Consider the following 19,823-nt stretch of genomic DNA (forward strand, 5'->3'; position numbering starts at 1 on the left):
ATACATAGTAATTGAATAATGTATCTATAAATTTAAAGAGTGCTGTGTTTGGGGAAAACACATTAAGTGGATTAATGACGTAAAAAGGTATATATAAAGTAAATTGTGGCCTACTTGTTAAGATACAATTGGCCATGATAGACTGTCATTCCATGTATTGTTTTATTATTGACAATTGAATAAAACTTGATGAAGATGTCACGAAATTTTTTTTGAAACTTTTAGATTTTTTTTCTTAGAGTTAAAAAATATCAGTGATGATATTCTAGCGATCTTTCTATAATGTGAAGGTTTTAGGTGGACCAAAAAAGATTTTTAGGTGAAGTTTTTAATCTTTTCTTGATGTTTGTTGTTTATAGATTTTCTTGTTACTATTTCGAATATGGGTTTGGTTGGGATTTGTAGTTTTTGAGGTAGGGCTTCTTTATTTTGTATTTCATAGTGGGATTTGGGATAATTTTGGTGATAATGGCTGGTAAGGGAAAAAAGAAGAAAAATGTGAAAAAGAAAAGGAAAAAGCTACGAAAGTGAAGAAAGCAGAAAAAGAAAGGAAAATAAGAATCCTTATAACGACTGATAAATTGGAATGTACCATTAGGGGAGCCGAGATGCGAACAATATTGAATTGTAGAAGTTTTTAGTACCCCGAGGAAGTAATTGCCTCAGTGAGGTATAAGCTACAACGCAAGGTGGTAGTAAAGAAATTTTCTTCTATTATATGTGTTTGAGTCAAGGTTTCATCCTCTGCATATGTTCTTCGTTGAGGTGTTGAATTATTATGGATTCTGGGGCAATCAGTAGAAATATTGTAGTGGAATTAGATAACTTACTTTATACATTGTCAAAAGCATGGTGAATTACGCTTTTAAAAAATATATATTAGCTGAGAAATACTGGTGAAGTATGTTGTTCTTCATGGTATTACGAGGAGAAAACTTAATTTTGGACAATAGAAATCATTTATGATATTTATAATAATAAATTATAAACTGAATTATTATCCATGTTTCAAGTAAGATAATCTAAATTATTTCCTAACTTTTTTACAAAACAATCTTTTCGGCAGAAAATTATATCATTATTTTAAAATTTCAAAAAAAAAAAGTTTTGTTGGATTTTAGACAGGTGTCGGCAGACGGAATGGTTTGGACACTACTAGCGTATAGACGTATCGATAATACCAGAAATCGAAAGCTTGTTTAGAGAGGAAAAAAAAAAAGGCGAAAAAGAAAAAAGCAATGGGAGGTGATATTGGTGGTGAGATAGCAGCGGAGACAATGAAGAAGAGGAAGAAGAAGGGAAGGCCCTCTCTCTTAGAGCTTCAAAAACGCTCTCTCAAACAACAACGACTTCAGGAGCCGCAGCAACCGCAATTGCTTCTTCAAAATACCCCTAATTCTTCTATCAATTCGAACCGCCGATCCACTCGCCGCCACGCAAATCTCAACGGTGGGTCCCCAGTTTCCGGATCGACTTCCGGAGGAGACGACGACGACGACGATGACCGCCTACAGAAGAAGCATAAACCATTGCTTGGCTTCAATTCTTCTCGTACTGATCAGCATTATCCGATTCCTTCGGCGCTCAATTCGGCCTCCTATGGGTCCGATTCGAATGCGGATGATGACGATCCCGACGCGTCACTCAAGCGTCACAAGTTTACCACCGTCAAGCCTGGATCTGATCAAATGGTGATTAATCATACATTAATATATAGAATTCGCGAGTTTTTGAAACAGAATCAAAAAAGGATTTTCCTACTTTATTTGGATATTTTATCTTAGGGTTTATATTTTGGAAGTCGAAAATAGCTTCTCGTGTGCCGAAATTTATGATTGCAACGGAGATGAACGAATGAGTTTGACTAAGTCATGTACCTTTTTTTATTGGATATTATTTGATTTTCAGCAAAACTTCAAGTTTTTTATATTTTATGTCTGTAGACTGTAAAGCTTCAATTTTGTCTGTTCTTTAATAATAAGACTAAAATGTTTTTTTTTTTTGGTACTTGCTTTGCATTGTTGTAGCTTTTTACTGTAACTTTCCTCAGTGATTCTTCAATAATCAACGCAAATCTCTTTTAATATTTTTTTTTCATTGAATTTGGGAGTTAAATAAATATATGTATTGACACGAGAGTTACCTTATTTACAGGGAGAAAAGTTATCGAAAGTGACGGACACTCTTCATGGTATAAATCTATCTGGGTTTTCATTAGAAAAGGCATTTCTGGGATTCTTAGAAAAAAGAAGTGTTGGGTTTTGTTAACTATATTAATTTTATTTCATATATATGTGGACAGAGTCACCGGTGGAGTCTGGCCCCACCCCCTTGACGCCTTTGCCAGACAAAAAGTTGTTGGTATTCATTCTTGACAGGCTTCAAAAGTATTTGTTATTTTTGGTTCATTTGATTTTTTTTTTCTTATCCTATCTTCCGTTTGATGGAATTTGATCGTTTTTACTTAATCTACTTCCAGGAAAGACACTTATGGGGTATTCTCTGAACCAGTAGATCCTGAAGAGGTGCATTTTGTTTTTCATTCTAGCATAAATCTAGCTTACTGAAAAGTGAAATCCCTGTTCCTGATATAATATTGGATTGGATACAGCTTCCAGATTACCATGACATTATTGCACACCCAATGGACTTTTTGACAGTCAGGAAAAAACTTGATAAGGGAGCTTATACTACCTTGGAACAATTTGAGGTTTGTTTTGCAAGCATTCTCTTTGCTAATGTGGATACAATGTTCATCTATCTGTCTACCCTCAGACATGGTGGAGAGGGAAGGCCGAGTAAGTTGTTTGACTGCATTGCCGTCAATGTTGATTAAGTTTTTGATGATGTTTTCTGGATTTCTCTGGTTGATTTGTGTGTTTTTGTAGAAAATGTATATGCTGAGTCAAGTTTGTGTTGTCAATCAAGCAAGTCCCTGTTGAATACCGGAGGCATGCTATGTCTTTTCAGAATACTGTAGTAATGTTGTTGGCTATGATGTTTTAGTTGTTCATTTTGAGTGCAGTTGTTTGGGATGGCATTTTGGTCTCTTATGTCTGAAAGGTTCTTTAATTTGGTTTGAGGGGATAATTAATTGTTCTACTTGCCTTTGTTTTTAATGTTTATACGATATTGAATTTAATTGGTACTGCCAATGATTTGCCCATGATTTGTGGAATTTGATTGCAGAACTTGTTTTGTTTAGCTTGGGATCATACAGCGTACTCTTCCCTAGCAGACAACTATATATGCTGTGAGTTGCTTTTTGAGGTTAACTGAGAAGATGAAAATCCTAATGAAATGATTTTCAAGTTTGTATGAATGCTCTGGACTCGTCCAGTGAGGATAGTCTGTACAAGCATGTTGTAACAGAACTTTGTTTTAGGCGATTTAGTTTCCTGCATATGGTTTTCTGGCTATAATCTTGATGTTTCTAGGACTGCAACTGAAATTTGTAAGTTTATTTGTGCAGAGAGATGTTTTTCTAATATGCTCGAATGCAATGCAGTATAATGCACCAGATACAATTTACTTTCGACAGGTTTGTCGAGGTCTCAATTGTATTAACTCCTTCATTATGATACTCTGGTTTCTGTTATATTAAACATCTGGATTGGTTGGGTAGGCACGATCAATGCAAGAGCTGGCCAAAAAGGACTTTGAGAATTTGAGGCAAGATAGTGATGAAGGTGAACCACAACTGAAAGTTGTGAGGAGAGGAAGGTCACCTGAAAAGAGCCTCAAAAAGTCGTTAGTTTCAGCATCATCTATTGACCATGTTGGTTCTGAGTACTCTGATGCAACTCTAGCTGCTGGACGATATACTTCCAGCCTTTCCAACACTTACAATTCCCACAAGCTACGGCCTGCTGATACATTCATCAGGTCCTCCTGGGGTTCTCCTAGCAAAGAAAATCATGCCATTTGTTTGTCTGAATGGGAGAATGAATTTCCAGGTTTGGTATTTTTCTGACTTCATATAAATATCCTTGAGTCTTTAAACTTTTTGATGTGAAATGTTAACTACATATTTTCTATATTTCATATTGAGCTATTTTTCTCTCATTTTGTAGCTTCTGTTGTGAGGGCTGTGATGAAGTTTGGGATGAAACATTTTGCAGTAGATGAGAACGGGCGTGACACCTACAACCACTCATCGACTTCTGGACATGAGCAACGTACCTTTTCCACCTTGGTTGGAGAATTGAAGCAACTAATTCCGGTGTGTTTTATGTTTGTATAATGGCAATAACAGTTATTAATGCATTAGTTAGAAGATTATTGTATGAGCTGTATAGCTGGAATGTATGATCGACCTTAGACTCATTGAGTGCAGGTAAGGAATCCTAAACTTTTTGTTTATTAATAAACTGCATACAAAAGTTGTGGTGCAGGTAGGTTTCCGCTGGTAATTTGATATGTTTATATATCTAGCCAAAAGGGTGTTTGAATATTCTGACAACTAGTGTTTATGAGGGAACAATACAAAACTATCCAGATCAGTGGCAGAATAGAATGCTCAATCCCTTATATTGACTAATTCTTTTTATCTCCCTCGATTTTATTTTGGTCAATTGTATTGTTTATCAGGCTGGTTTGACTGCAGAAAATGGTAACCCTTTTTTCCCCTTTCATTGTCTATCAGGTTGGTTTAAGTGCAGAAAATGGTTATGCTACAAGCTTGGCACGTTTTGCTGCAATTCTTGGACCAGTTGTTTGGAAAATTGCTACAAGGAAAATTGAAAGTGTTTTGCCTAGTGGACTCAAGTTTGGTCCTGGATGGGTTGTAGAAAATAGGACAGTTGAGCAGCCACAATGTTCCTTTTCTGATAAGCAGAGATCTCCGAATTCTCTATCTGATAACCCTCCTGGCAGACTTTTATCTACAGCTACTTCTGGTTCAAACTCCATTGCGGCAAGTAGATTTCCTTTACAAGGTAGAGAAGACATGGAAGCTGTTAGAGGCCTAACTTCTCAAAATGACTCGACTTTGGAACCTTCTCATCAGTTTCAGCAAAGTCTTGTACTGCACTCAGGTATCAATGGTTCTATTGGTGGGTCTGGGTTTGGGTATTCCTCTCAAACGGAGTTGGTAACACAGTGTGTAAATTCCTTGTCTGAAGAGACTTCAGTGCCAACTCCAACGCACGTCATGGTTTTGGGTGCTAGTGATTTTCTTCCAAAAGAGGCCAAGTTGGCGGATAGTTCAACCGCTTTACATTCTGGAAATGCAATGGCTGTGGAGCCTGAAATGGTGTCACATGCGGTGGCAACTAATGTCGGGCTTCAGTGGAGTTCCTATAATGAACCGAATTTCCTTCCATTTGCTCCTGATCTTAATGTGAGATTTCTGGCGCCGGGGTCACCTAGTTCTAGTGATCCAATTTGTTCACCCCAGCGCCCATATTTAGCATTGCAGCTCAAATAATTAGCAAACACTATTTCCATATGATGTGGCTTGTTTGTGCTAATTGTATTATTAGGTCTACGCCTGCATACGAATGTTAAGCTTTGGTCGAATTTACTTACTACATTCTTCATTGGAAGGTCCGTTGAGTTCCTCGGAAGTCATAGGATCAGGTTTTACACCATTTAGACTCTTCTTCTCCAAACAATTCCCACATACATCATGCAATGTGATTAAGCCTTCAATTTTTAGCGGACTACCCTTATGTAAGCTATTATATTGCACCACAATTATAGCATGTGCTATTAAGGATTTTGCTTACACCATTCCAACGAAGGAAGCTTCCATTTAAATTGTGTTAGGATTTAATGCCATAAATGTACTTTTATTCGTCATTTGTATTTGTAATTATTTGAGCAAATTAATATAAATAGAATTACATTATTTATATTAATATCGTTTGTATTGGTTCTAGACCTTGATAGTTTTTGCACATAAAATAAGATGTAAGTAAAACTCACTGATTTCGTAATGTTGTATTACATGGCAGGACCATAATGGAAGAAATCAACTTGCCATGGATTTAATGAATTGAGATTTAATTGTTTAATGGTCAAATGGAAAATTTATTTTTGACCACTCTAAAAAATTAATCATGCAATTTAAACCATTTTAACTCAAGTTTTTAGCTGAGCCCTCCAAATATTTTAATTTTAAGGGTCATATTTGTTGATGACGCATTGAATGCACTAGTTTTCTCTACCGAGATTCTCTTTCTGCAGAGGCTTTCACTAAATTCTATTTCTTAATTTTTTTGTAAATGAAAATAATATATACATACATAATATGCTGAGAGCATATACGCAGTTATGTTAATTTTAGATCAGCACTTACATTGGACTTTAGCCATTGAGATACCGGTCGAACCAGGGAACATTGTACTATTCTGTTTTAATCAGCAGTTTTTTAAATGCACTTGTACAAAGCAAAGAATTTCTTGAAAATATAAAATCATAGTTTTCATCATCATATATAAGTTGTCTTGCATTGGTCTTGCACATTCTCGTATATTCATTCTTTACGAGGTAGGGTAGGGTCAGTAATTCTCAATTCTCAAGATCAATAGCCAAAAGACTTGTTTAAAGCCCAGGAACAGTAGCATGCATGTAAAACTTGTCTAGGTAATGTTAAAAAAGCTCCTTCATTGTACTAGTTTACTAGCACTTTCACTAACTTGAGAGTTTCTTAGTATATACAGCAAAATAAATTTAACCCAGAGAAGGTGAGATTACAAGTGTTACTAACCCCAGCAACAAAAACAGATGCAGCTTTAAGGTTGGATGAAACTTTTAAACTTAAAACCGCCTTCGGCCATGCACAACATGGTCATCAACTTCACTTCTCCGAATCCTGTCACAAGTATTTCCTTTACTGTACTTCTTCTGCAAGTGCTATGTGAAGAAAGCAGGAAACGAGTGTTTCCTTCAGCACTGCATCCAGCATTAAGATTTTTGCTCTCAAAAACATTGTTTTTCTTGATTAGAACCAAATCCGAATCATACAGGAGGTACTTTAGATCAAGAAGGACAAGTGCTACCTGAAGACCGGTCCAAGTGATGATGAGAAGCTTGTAATAGGAGTCTAATTGTGTTTCCCTCACACCATCTACATACATCAATACACTCCTCCAAATCAGCATCACATGTTAATAACACCCACTCAGAATCATCATCTAAGTACTTGAGATCAAATCCACTTATATCATCTATATTGAATCTTCTTGTAATTTCAAGCAATAAATCTTTAAGCCGCCATTTACTTTGCATGCGGAAGTGTATCTTATCATCTCCGTATGTGACCTTTACCTTTTGAGTTTGAGCATCCAAATCCTGAGCAATTTGACTATTATTCTCTGTAACTACGGGTTGAATACTGTCAGAGATAAGCTGTTCCTTAACAGATGCAGGGCTATGTGATCTTGGGAAGAGCTTTAGTCCTTCTTGACTTAAGGTGTGCAACTCTGTGTCATTTGTGACCCTTTTCAGCTCACCATTCCCAGAGTTTTCTCCTATTATAAGACCTCCATTACCAGATATGTTAGACTTTGAAGGATGATGCGTTCCAGAGGAACAGCTATGACTTGAACTGGAACTCTGACTACAAGAGGAGGAGGGTGAGTTTGAAGTAGCAGCTTGGGACACAAAATTACCACCCTCAGGCAGTATGGTTGTTTTCTTTGGCTTATCATTCAGTCCCAAGACTGAGGCTGAGGATGTACTCTTTCCTGATGATCTTGGCGAGGCCAGCTCTGAGAAGTTTGGGTACAAGGAGCTAATATGAAAAGCACCAGACACACCTTGTACTGAATCAATGACGTGCTGGAGTTTCTCTAAGGAGTTTCCAACTTTCTGGAGTTTTCGAGATGGCCAGCGTTCTATTCCATGATGCCTACAGGTTCTTTTCAAGGTTGTGGGGCACACTGAAAAATATTGAAAGAAAACAGGAAATGAACATCAAATTATAGAGAAATAACATGCAACAATACATTTTATCTTCATTAGTATACCATGCCATACTAGATCACATACAGCTTTTAACCTTTTTCCTGTCTCCATTTTTCATCAGCAGCTTCTTTTAAGCAGAAGTAATATTAGGCCATTTATCTACCAAGTTTACACTACAACCAAAATATCATTGACACTTACCACCAAGGCTTTTTGCTGCATCTTTTAGGCTTTCAGAAAAATATTGGCGGAGAACTTGCAATGTGATTGTTTTTTCTGCCTTGCTATGTCTCTTCTGTCCTGTTTTTCTCTTAGTCGCACTCGAAAAGCTAATCTCATTAATAGTAGAGTCTCCACCTTCAACAGTTCCTCTTAGGCTAATCTGTTTTTTGTGCTGCTTCACCTTGGATATTTTTTCATCCCACGTCGCCCTTGGTTTTTCTTTTCTGAGTTTCATGGCAGTGCTAGTGCTACTGCTCTGATTAACCTCAGTGAGACTGGCAGTCCAAGATGAATTTTCTCTTGAATACTTTTCTGAATGATAAGTGCACTGCTCTTCTGATAACTCTTTTCTACAAGGTATGCCATCTAAAGAGGCTATAACTTCACTAACTCCCATATCTCTATCTTCCTCTAGCTCCTCATTTGTTACAACTCGTAAGCTACAGCATACTTGCTGTAAAGTGATGGATAATGAATTAAGCATCTCCTTTTGTCCTTCAGGATCTCGGCAATCCACAGGTAAAAAGAACTCCAAGACAAAGTCTGCTTTACCAGTGTGAATGCATCGGAAACGTATCGCAACAGCGGCGTGCAATTTAAGCATCTTTGCATGGTGTGCAAGAGGATATTCGGTCTTCTTAAAGGAGGTTATGTCAGTTGAGAAGCATGGTTGGTTAGTCATGAATGCTCTTCCAGCAACACCTTGACCTTTTAACAAGTGATGCTCAGAGCAAACCTCATGAAAACCCCGGATATTGGGCTTAGCTATATAGCAAGCATCATCCACGGTAGACACACAATGAAAGTAGTTCTCAGTGGAATGCGGGCAACCCTCTTTACCTAGCTGCATACAAGGAACCCAAGTCTGAGCCAGAGGTAATCTGTGCGTCTCACAAGCACGTTTTAGAACTTCTTTGATCTCAGGTAGGGCAGCTTGGTAGGAACTATAACATGCCTGATAAAAAGTGAGATTAACACTTAAATGCAAGAACAAGTTTAGAACTGTTAACAATTAAATTTATTCCATAACTGCAAGAAATTACCTGTATGTTTCGAGTGCTGGAAGCTGTAAAACTCCTAAGATTGACAGCCTGCTTACAAAGAAAAACAGGAAGAAGGGGCATTATCAGGACTTGAACTGCATGCTCCAAAATGCAACAATAAGCACAAAGTTAATCACAACAGCTCAAGACATAGTATAAATGAAAAATCATGGGAACAAAAAAGAAGAGAAACAAATTCAAGTTTTCATTTATAGTTCAAAATAGGATGCAATTAACAGTGTGGCATGCAACAGCGTCAACAATATTTACAATTACTCCTATCATATGTGATAACCAAAGAGGGAATAAAGATCAAATCTATAGGGAGAAACATAACGGGACAAGCACTAAAAGTTCATCAAGTTTGAACAAGCAGAATAGAAAATATTGATCAAACAGGTAAAAGAAATTACCTCTAATGCTTTGCAAACGCTCTCCATCTCTGGCTTTATCTTGATTTTCTCGGTTGTCATCACAACTTCAATAACACCCAAGCAAGTTCTATTACCTTGTTCAAATACAGGAAGAGCAAAGGTTCCACGGACACCGTGTTGTTGAGCATGATCAACTCTATGGTATTCATCACTTCTAAAGAATCGGACATCAGGTGTCCACTCTGGGACCTTACTCAAGAAAACACGACCAGGCAGTCCTGCCATGTCCTTGGAATCTTCCTCTGCTGGAAACTGATATTTCGCAGAAATGTTCCTATAACTTGCAAGCCTTTGGCTGTTGGGGTCAAGTGAAAAGGGTTGCTCACTGGTAGTCAAAATACGCCTACCTCCTTTATTTACAGGTAGCCATAGTTGTACAAGGACATCTGTTTCTTTTGCAGAATCTTTTATATGATTAAGTGCCCCAATTAACCTCTGCATTACAGAGGTTGAAGGACCTGGATTAGCTCTGGGTCCAATCCACCATCTTCTACTCAGCTCAGAAGCATCGGTCATACAATCACCATGTAGATTGCGACTCACGCCATCGACATCATCCAAGTTATGGCTCAAATGAGCACCTTGAGAATGATTTTCATTCATATGTGGATTTCCAGGCAAGAAAGATATTGGATCCTCTCCTTGAAAGAGGCTACCACCCAAATCACCACCATTAGAGTCCAAAGTAGGCCATTCAAATGTGGGATCAAAGAAAGCATTAGGATCAAGGAAATCAGATCCCTCTGTTGGACTTGCCTCCAACCAGCATCCATCTAACAACAATTCATCCATGTAATCCAACTGCATTCCTGGTAACAGAATGGAATCTTCCATGACACTTAATTTTAGAGGATGATGTTTATGTCAACTACAAACTTGACAACAATAACTTCTAGTATCAATTCCAGTCTTCACTAGATAATCTGTCCATATTGACACAGATATGACTGATCATAAGAAAGCTGAGATTCTAAAGAGAACTGGAAACAGCAAAGCTAATCGACTAAAAGCTTCAGGCAATGAGATAATTAATATGTATCAATCATATAAAGATGAGTGGATAAATCCCAATATCAGTCAAAAGGGAAGAAAAAACAAAAAAGAGAAGTGCAAATCAGCAGTAAGTAAGAAAAGAATCAATGAGCGGATAAATCCCAAAGTTAGAATCACCGTATTTTATGATGCAAAGTCAAAACGAGAACAAAAGAAGGAAGATATAAGAACCCACTATTGACATAAGCAGATTCCTTCAAGCTTCAGCACTTTTTCATTCAAGATTCTCGTTTTACCAGAAGCAATTAATCAACTGCATCTGGTTTAAGGACTAATATAACCCAAAACATTTTTAGCCATTAAAACCGAGCAAAAGAAGAACAAAAGACGGCAGCAACTCACCATGTAGTCTTCGTACTATGCGGATATTCTCCAAGACACCCCAAATGGCCAAATCTTAAACGAGTACTACATCACCATTGACCATACCAAATTGTTTATTTTCCGAGCTATAAATATATATATATTCGCTCTTGGAAGTTGAAACAGCGGCAGCCTCAAAAAGAAAACTGTCTGAAGAAACAGGAACAGGTGAAGAACGTCAGCAACAAAGAAAAGATCTGGTAAAAGCTTGAAACAGGGTGTATCGGTTCAAACTTCAAAACTCTCTAGGATAAGAGCTGTACTTGTCTCTCATAGTCATAGGTATTATCTCCCCAAGATTCGGCCTTTGTTGCATTGGCTGTCAGTGGCAGCAGCAGTCCCCACACCCCACGCATAAACAAATCCTTTTCCTTGGGCCTTGAAATTCTCAATGAGAAGAAGGCAGACTTTTTTAAGCCCACCCTTGGAGAAGAACAAACGGAACGGCTAATCCGCTTTGCTTTGCTGATGCGGTACTTTGATTAAATTAATAACGGAATGGAGGGCATTGTTGTTGTTGTTGTTGTTGTATTATTAAAATAAGAAGTTGAACCAGAATTGTTCAAGTGGCAAAAATGGTTGCTTTCGTGTGCACCATTAGTCTACCACTTGATCTTTCAAGTCCTTTTTCCTTTTGAGTTGAGATGCTTTCCCTTTCCCTTATTCCTTTCCCACAACCAGCTTGCTTCCACGGTTAAGTTATTTTTGTATTGGATAAAAGAATTTGCGGTGAGAGTTAAAAGAATTTTAGTTGCAAGTGCAAGTGGGCGTGTGTTATCCACGCTGACGTTGAAGAGCGAAGTGACCAGGGTAGCCACTGATGTCTCTTTGTTTAAAATTATAAGGTCTAATTCTGGTTTTAAGCCCTCTACTGTACTGCAATTTTAGATTTAATCACTTTACTTTAATTTGCATCATTTGGCCTTCTACTTTTATGGACCATTAATTTCTGTTGTTATAGTGATGATATTGAATTCTTTTTCACTGTTATTCGATTACACAATCATGGTCAACTAAAAATTTAGTTAATTATATTTGATTGACTAATAATGAATTTACATGTTTGTCAAATGTTTAAGGTTATTTTAAAAAATATTCTATGTCATCACTTTATTTTCGGTATCTACTAATCTATATATAATATAAAACCAACTTTGTGTTTTCCCCATTACAAGTAGAGGTGCTCATAGGCCGGGCCGGGCTTAACTAAAAGTTCAAGCCCATTTACTAGGCCTGGCCCGGCTCGGCCCAAAAAATGGGCCTAAATTTTTGTCTAAGCCCGACTCGAATAAAAATGATAAAATCCGGGCCCGACTTGGCCCGCCCGTATTAATTTTTTATATTATTTTTATATAATTTTTAAAGATATATAATACATTAAAAATATTAAAAACATCAAAATAAACATTTCCCAACAAATTGAAAATAAATTTTAAAAAACATGTAGACTTAAATAACACTAAGATAAATGCAACTTAACAAGCAAATGCCTCTAAAATAATAACAAAATTAACAAATGTCTTTAAAATAATAACAAAATTAACAATAAAATAAGTTTTATACAATATCCAAACAATAACAACAAAATACTAGCAACATAATAGTAAAATGGTAGCAAAATAGAGAGAAAGCAACAAGAAAATAACATTCAAAAACAAAAAAGAAGAGCAGATTTTTTTGTCCTTTAGTGAATTTGGGCCGGGCCCGGGCCAAAAATATCTTACTCGAGGCCCGACCCATTTTTTAAACGGACCTTATTTTTTGTCCAAGCCCTTTTTTGGGCTTATATTTTTGCCCAAACCCTCCCACATTTCGGGTGGGACTTTGAGCCGGGCCGGGTGGCCCGACCCATGATCAGGTTTAATTACAAGAGTGTGCTTTAATTACCATTAAATTAAAAAAAGACATTATTGACCCTTTTTAATTATAAGGATGACTCCAATAGAAAAGGTGAAGTTGATGAGATTCAATTTCTAGCATCAAAAATATTATCGAAATTCCTAAATTAATTCTATTAAATATTGTTCATTGACCTATTTTATGTGGATAATTGTGTGTTTTGAGTGAGATAAGTTTAAGGCTTTTTGAACTTTAGTATTGTTTACAATGACTTTGAGTACAAACTTATAAAGGATCGCACATAGATTAATCGAAAGAAATTGATGGACTGATTTTTTTGGGCTATCAATGCTTTTGATAAAGGACTAATAGTGTCAAATTTAGCCACCCATCAAGTTCACCACCCACCATGGTTTTAAAAACAAAAACGCATATGGTCTATCTTACCAAATTCCAATTTCTTTGAGTAAACGAAGCATGCATCCCATAAATATCTACTGCTTTTAACAACGACATGTTAAATACCTCTTCCTTAACTTTCTTATCAAATCTATGGAAGCAAGTAAAAATATCTTGTTTTAGCATAATCGGGTCATTAAACCACTCTCCATCACTAAGCTTCAAATCTTTTATGGTATTAGTTCTTGTTCTATTAATAGTGCTATCATGAAAGAAATAGATAATTTTATCCCCACTACTAAGCCACTACCTTCTTGCCATTTGGTGCCACAACCTTTCCATGTGAGACAAGACGTCATCATGGTCAATTACTAACTACTTATCTAAATTCAAACGGTAATTCAAATGAACCGTCTAACACCATCTTGACACTAGTAATCCTCACCAACTACTACCTTTTCCGTTTCCTCATATGGCTGAAAACATTTTTGTTCCAAACCTTAATTTCACTAGTGAAACGTTAAACATTGGTAGCGATATCCCCATCTTCCTTCCCAGTAGATTTATGAAACTCAGCAAACTTCGGGTGATTTTGCCAAGTAGCAATAAACCTAAAACGGCAAGAACATAATCCATTTTTGTTGAGAGCTCCCCCTTGCGCTCTTCTCATCACCAAACTAAATTAAAATCACCACCTAAGGACCAGAGTTCATCTGCCTAAGGAACCAACTTATAGGGTTGATCCCAAAATAGTCTATATTTGGCAGCATTCAGACTACCATGAACAACAACAATACTATCTCCCTTATCCCTACAATGAATATGCACATATTGACTTGCAACATTGAGTATCTTAGTTTCTAATATCAACATTCCATTACACCCAAATTTCACTTGAGAATCTCCAAACTTTTGCATGGACTAACTTCAATTTCAAGAGTTTTGCATCATAGTGTCGATTATTAGGGTTTCAAACATAGCCCGAATTCAATTTCAAGAGTTCTATATTTTTGCAATGGATTCAAATTAACAAATATTAAAGTGACACATCTGTGTTTCCCCCTTATAAGTGTGTGGTTTAATTACCATTTCTTAGTGATAAGGAGCGGTTGATGAGAATCAATTGTTAGCTTCAAAATGAGAAAAGGTTTCCTTGTGCAATCCGCACTCAAAGAAAAACCATACAGCTGGGTTGAATCAAAATTCAACAAGTTTAGATTATTTTGTCAACCCATTAAAGTCTGTTTTCTCTCTCTAGGTTAGTTTAGTTACCGCAGCTGTCCGAATGTTGGAGATGGTCCGATAATGATAAACAGTAAGCACATGCCTCTGACCATATAATAAACAAAGCCAGTAAAAGTAAGCTTGAACGTTGAAAGATATTACAATTTACAAGTGATGTTACTATATTCCCAGTTTTGGTGCTGCGGGGAATCTAAGGTTTGCCATTTCCCATTACCATAGCTATAATCTTTTCAGAACATATTTCTAGTCGGAGCATGCAGCAAGACACGACAAAGCCAATATTATTACAAGCTTGTTCGGTATTACAATATGGCACAAGAACAAAAGGATCAATAAGTTTATACTTCCAAAGAACCAGATGGACGTTTCTAAATTCAGTCCTTACCCTGCGGAACTCCAAAGCATCCAGGTCAATAGTCCTTTCAAATGCTTGGCCTCACATTTAAACGAGATGCTAGCTTCTGACCCAACGATTTATCAGCCTGTATCATATGCCCATCACGGATAATACTATCAGTAAGCTAAGTCCAAAGGTTGGGCCTATAAAGCTCACACAGAGATATAAATTGACAAGTATTAACAGGAAAAAGCATTCAACCTGAGACCAGTATGTGATCCATATGCTGCGGATTTCATGAGTGACACGTGGATCAGACATGGCATCAACCCAGCGGTTGATGAATCGCTCTTGCCTAGTTGCAGCAAAAAAGAAACTCTGAGACTCGCATTTTTATTTATTCCATTTATTTTAATTTACAATAGTTGGGAACCCAATTATAACCTGTCTGGTGCCCAGGACCGGTATCTCTCTCCAGGCTGTTTGAAGTTGTTCTCCTTCTCAATAATGCACTGTGACCAAAAGACTTGATGAGTTCATTACTTCCAGAAACAAAACATATAGCAATTTGTAGATAATATTTTAAAGTTGCATACTAAAAGTTTATAGAGACGAAGCAAAGCTTGAAAAGTTAAACAGAAATGAAAAAAGAAAAAGGGAATGTTTATCCCCTACCGTCTTCCCTATGCCTAGAAACCAGACAAACGTGCTGTTTTGCTATTGCTCATTGCATGGTTGGAAAGTAAAAATTACTTCCAATGCTGCTTTTGCAGCTTTTACATCAAAATTTAACAAAGTCAAATCAATGGTTTTGTGGAATAGGATTATGTAAAAACATACATATAAACTCATGCAACTGAATAAAAAATGAACCACATTGCTAAAATTAGCTGAAATCACAAACACCACTTTGAAGAGGAACTGACCTTCTCACGCTTTCCAGTGCAAAGAGCAGGAGGGATAGGGAACCTCTCAGCATGACGGGAAGGATCATACCTTGAAGGGAAGTAATTTATCTGAAAAACAGCAGAATAGCATCTGATCAGAGCACTGATCATCACAACTACAGAATGCAAGTTAAAGATCTGTGCTGCTCTTGTAAACAAACATATATATTTAATTCATCTCATTAGCACATTATGGAATCCATTATTTACTAAGAGAAATTAATGGAAAAAGAGTAAAGTACCTCCTCATCCCTGTGCATAAAATTCATAAAACCTTCATGGTGATTGTTGTGATGAGCACACTTGGGAGCATTAGCCGGGAGCTGCAGATAGTTTGGTCCAAGCCTGTGCCTCTGGGTATCAGAGTAGGAAAAGACACGAGTCTGGAGCAACTTGTCATCTGAATAATAAATTCCAGGAACCACAATGGCAGGGCAAAATGCAAGCTGTTCATTTTCAGCAAAGAAGTTGTCAATGTTCTTATTTAAAACCAAGCGACCAACAGGCTGAAGGGGCAAGATGTCCTCAGGCCAGGTCTTGGTCACATCAAGTGGATCAAAGTCGAATCTTTGTTCGTGGTCAGGGTCGATTGTCTGGATAAAAAGCTTCCACTCAGGATAATTGCCAGCTGCAATTGAGTCATAGAGATCCTGAGTGGCATGGCTGTGATTAGATCCTCCAACCTTGATTGCCTCTTCCTCTAGCAAGCATTTGACTCCACAAGTGGGCTTCCAGTGGAATTTCACATAGTGTGCTTTCCCAGCCTTGTTTATCAGAGTATAGGTATTCACACCAGAACCTTCCATGTGTCTATAATCTTGAGGTACACCCAAGTCATCAAACAGGAAAGTGAACATGTGCAAGCTCTCGGGATGGTGTGAGAAGAAATCAAGGATCCTCCAATTCTCCTGGATGTGAGACTTGGGGTTGGGCTTAAGAGCATGGACCATATCAGGGAATTTCATTCCATCACGAATAAAAAAGACCGGGAAATTGTTTCCAACAAGATCAAAATTACCCTGAGTTTACATAAATAAATTTAGAATAGAAAGAGGCACGCAAGTTGGAGAAAAATCATATTTCAACGAAGTAATGCATTATAGACTCGGGATTGTATTCACAAACTATGCCTTAAACCCAACAAAGACAATTATAAAATGAAATATATAAGAAAATCCTCAAAGCATGTTTTAACTTTTTAACTGATTTAGCAAAAGTTACAAGCACTCTAAAATTCTTTTTCCTTTACAAATTAGAATGCACTAAATGTGCCCTTTAGATTGCCAACCAGATTAGAGACAGAAAGGAGGTGGCAGGTGAACTCTTACCTCTCGGGTGTAAAACTTCACCGCAAAACCACGTGGATCCCTCAGGGTTTCAGGGCTTCCACGCTCATGGATGACAGTTGAGAAACGTACAATTACAGGGGTCTGAACTCCAGGGGCTCGCAGAAAATCTGCACATGTAAGCTGAGAAATGTCATGGGTGACCTCGAAGAAACCCTTTGCACTGGCTCCCCTAGCATGGACAACACGTTCTGGAATCCTCTCTCTGTCAAAGTTGGCAAGCTTTTCCACCAGATGATAGTCCTCAAGGAGGATTGGACCTGTCAAAGAGGAAGTGTAGGATCCATATTGTTAACACCATGTATTCAAAAGAAAATTATTCCCACAAAGTGTTTCAACTGTCTTTCAAGTTTTATATAATTGATTGACTAAAATGCTAGCTGCAAACCTCAGTCCCCCGCCCAACATGCAGAAAATGGAAGAATATTTGAGGTAATGCATTGCATGAAACTACTATATCAGCCATATAATCAGATATGATAACATAAGCACACCATAACATCGAGGATGCAGATGCTGGTTATGGAAGATCGCTCAAAAAAAAATCATGACTGATAATCTTACGGTCAAGGTAGTGAATTTTCTCATGGTAATAAAAAAGGAAATATACCTCTGGGTCCAACAGTAAGTGATGAGTTGTTGTTCCAAATTGGAGCACCAGAATTGGTTGTCCAGAATGGGGAATTGAAAGCACTTGAAGGACGGTGCTGCATCATCCAATTCAGAATACCAATAAAAGAATGATTAGGCAGTAACTAAAGATAAAACTGCAGAGACGTGCAAAAAGAAAAAATACAACTTGTTTCATCAAACATCAAAGATATCATCAGAAAGAAGCTTGGTTGAAATGATTGATATTTTATGCTTGGAAGTGAAATATATTTCATGATTCCTCGTCGAATTCCCAATACCTCAAGAAACAAATCTTGAAGAACCCATGAGGAAGCAGGCAACAGTTTGTCAAAAAAGTCCAATTTAAAAAAAAGAAAAGAAAACAACAACAACAAAAACAAAGAAAAATCAACAAAGATGAAAGGAGGGACACATCACATTCGATTTGATTCAATGAGGAAGTTGATACATCAGAAAAAGAAATAGAGAGTCGAATTTAATCAAGCGAACGATTAAAATTACAATAATAGAAATAGAAGAAAGAGAATACCTTGTAGGGATCCATAAGCAAAGGAAGAGCAGAGCAGGTAAAGGAGACGGAGGAAGTGAAATGTCGTGGTTTTGACGGAGTACAAATTTAGTTTGGTGGTTTTATTTTTATTTTTTTGGGACAAAAGTTCGGTGGTTTTAATGTTTTTCATCTCTCCTGTTAAGTGTTATATTATATGGTTATATAAAATATATATTATATGGTGTTTTTAGAAAGAAAAAAAAAGGGATAATAAATTTTTCCCTCCAAATTAAAAAAAATAATTTTAACTCTTATTTAATTTTTCATATTTTTAAATCTTGAATTTTTAATTTTCAATTTTTGTTGAACCATCTCGTAATGGATCAAAAATTAAGCTTTATTAACTTTGTTTATGTAGCATACATGTAGATTGCCATATGAATGACATTTCAAAGATTTAATTAATTTTTAAATTTTAAATATTAAAAATATTTTTATACTTTTAAATAAATTTAGTGATTTTTAATTTATTTAAATTTATTTTTTAAAATTATTTACTTGCTAATATGTCCTTCACATGACAATTCACTTATATGTTATGTTAATAAAGCTAAAAAATATTAAAATTTTCATCAATTATTGAGTATTTTGATAAAAAATGAAATTCAATGGCCAAAAGAGATTAAAAATTAAATGGAGAGCTAAAATGATATTTTTTTATAAAGTTAGAGGGCCAAAAGGTCATTATGTCAAAAATTGTGTAGTGATTATTTCATTTTCTTCATAATTTTTACATTGAAGTTTAATACTATTAAATTGTGTTCGATTTTTAAATTCATAATTTTTAATTATTTTATTGAAAGATGATATAAAAATATGAAATAATAAAATATTGTCATAATGATATTAGCTATAAATTAAAAAATATTTTTATAATTTCATAACGATTCGGTGATTTATGTTTTAATATCAATATAGATATTTTATATAAAAATAAACTTTTTTAAATGTCTTTAAGAAAAGTTATAAATAAATTGTGATTATAGTCATAATTATAATTAAACAAACAATACGTTGAAATAATTATAATTAGAAATAAATCAGAATTTATTTACGTGGAAGGAATACATATTAATTGTTTTTAAAGTAGTAACTCATAAATATTATTTTATGAACAAATAGACTTAAAATAGGTTATTACTTCTCATCACAATAAATTATATCGTATATAAATTCAATTAATTAGTTATTAATTGTGATTAAAGCATGAATTAAACAAAACTCCACTCATATAGAATAAGCTTGAGATATATAAAACAAGAAGTAAGCGAGAAATTGAAATCCCCACCCGATATTTATGAATTGGATATCATGAAATTATTTTATGACAGAGAAATGTAAGAAAAAATAAAATAACATGAGAACTTTGTTTTGGTTCCTTGATCCTTATCTTATCCAAAACAAAGGTTTGGATTTTTGGGAGAGAAAATACGTAAACATTTATGTAAGGAGTGACATGGACCACTTCTATGATGACACGTATGGAATAAAGTCCTTAAAA

The 19,823-nt window shown here is 36.0% G+C and overlaps 3 protein-coding genes across 6 annotated transcripts; 1 reads left to right on the top strand and 2 right to left on the bottom strand.

Annotated features, from left to right (window-relative positions):
• The first annotated feature begins 1,138 nt into the window (after positions 1–1,138).
• On the top strand, positions 1,139–5,861 carry LOC105768776 (uncharacterized). Its single transcript, XM_012588939.2, has 9 exons — positions 1,139–1,691; positions 2,155–2,191; positions 2,303–2,387; positions 2,480–2,525; positions 2,612–2,710; positions 3,473–3,541; positions 3,626–3,956; positions 4,074–4,222; positions 4,646–5,861. Exons 1-9 carry the CDS (start codon positions 1,239–1,241, stop codon positions 5,426–5,428), a joined length of 2,052 nt encoding a protein of 683 aa, XP_012444393.1. The 5' UTR covers positions 1,139–1,238; the 3' UTR covers positions 5,429–5,861.
• Positions 5,862–6,589: 728 nt separating this feature from the next.
• Positions 6,590–11,690, bottom strand: LOC105769932 (protein NLP4). Of its 4 annotated transcripts, XM_052631236.1 has the most exons (6): positions 11,290–11,690; positions 11,006–11,176; positions 9,590–10,533; positions 9,177–9,224; positions 8,113–9,088; positions 6,590–7,886 (listed from the first exon to the last, which is right to left on the bottom strand). In XM_052631236.1, exons 3-6 carry the CDS (start codon positions 10,442–10,444, stop codon positions 6,985–6,987), a joined length of 2,781 nt encoding a protein of 926 aa, XP_052487196.1. In that variant the 5' UTR covers positions 10,445–10,533; positions 11,006–11,176; positions 11,290–11,690; the 3' UTR covers positions 6,590–6,984. The 4 variants fall into 4 exon arrangements, with proteins under 4 accessions (XP_052487196.1, XP_052487197.1, XP_052487198.1 ...); XM_052631237.1 differs by having other exon boundaries at positions 9,590–10,419; positions 11,006–11,690; XM_052631238.1 differs by having other exon boundaries at positions 9,590–10,437; positions 11,006–11,690.
• A 2,912-nt stretch (positions 11,691–14,602) lies between these two features.
• On the bottom strand, positions 14,603–18,449 carry LOC105769880 (catalase isozyme 1). The gene is made up of 8 exons (XM_012590826.2): positions 18,302–18,449; positions 17,750–17,846; positions 17,122–17,399; positions 16,036–16,812; positions 15,773–15,862; positions 15,291–15,358; positions 15,108–15,201; positions 14,603–14,991 (listed from the first exon to the last, which is right to left on the bottom strand). Exons 1-8 carry the CDS (start codon positions 18,314–18,316, stop codon positions 14,932–14,934), a joined length of 1,479 nt encoding a protein of 492 aa, XP_012446280.1. The 5' UTR covers positions 18,317–18,449; the 3' UTR covers positions 14,603–14,931.
• Positions 18,450–19,823: the final 1,374 nt, after the last annotated feature.

This window comes from Gossypium raimondii, chromosome 5 (assembly GCF_025698545.1).
Source record: "Gossypium raimondii isolate GPD5lz chromosome 5, ASM2569854v1, whole genome shotgun sequence".
Classification (NCBI taxonomy): domain Eukaryota; kingdom Viridiplantae; phylum Streptophyta; class Magnoliopsida; order Malvales; family Malvaceae; genus Gossypium; species Gossypium raimondii.

Coding starts and splice junctions, on each gene's coding strand:
- LOC105768776 (XM_012588939.2), top strand. CDS start 1,239: ATGGGAGGTGATATTGGTGGTGAGATAGCAGCGGAGACAATGAAGAAG. Junction 2,388..2,479: donor ATTCTTGACAGGCTTCAAAA/GTATTTGTTATT, acceptor ATCTACTTCCAG/GAAAGACACTTATGGGGTAT. Junction 2,526..2,611: donor AACCAGTAGATCCTGAAGAG/GTGCATTTTGTT, acceptor GATTGGATACAG/CTTCCAGATTACCATGACAT.
- LOC105769880 (XM_012590826.2), bottom strand. Junction 15,359..15,772: donor GCACTGGAAAGCGTGAGAAG/GTCAGTTCCTCT, acceptor TTTTGGTCACAG/TGCATTATTGAGAAGGAGAA. Junction 15,202..15,290: donor CGGTCCTGGGCACCAGACAG/GTTATAATTGGG, acceptor TGCTGCAACTAG/GCAAGAGCGATTCATCAACC.
- LOC105769932 (XM_052631236.1), bottom strand. CDS start 10,444: ATGGAAGATTCCATTCTGTTACCAGGAATGCAGTTGGATTACATGGAT. Junction 9,225..9,589: donor GCGTTTGCAAAGCATTAGAG/GTAATTTCTTTT, acceptor CTTTGTAAGCAG/GCTGTCAATCTTAGGAGTTT. Junction 9,089..9,176: donor CCAGCACTCGAAACATACAG/GTAATTTCTTGC, acceptor ACTTTTTATCAG/GCATGTTATAGTTCCTACCA.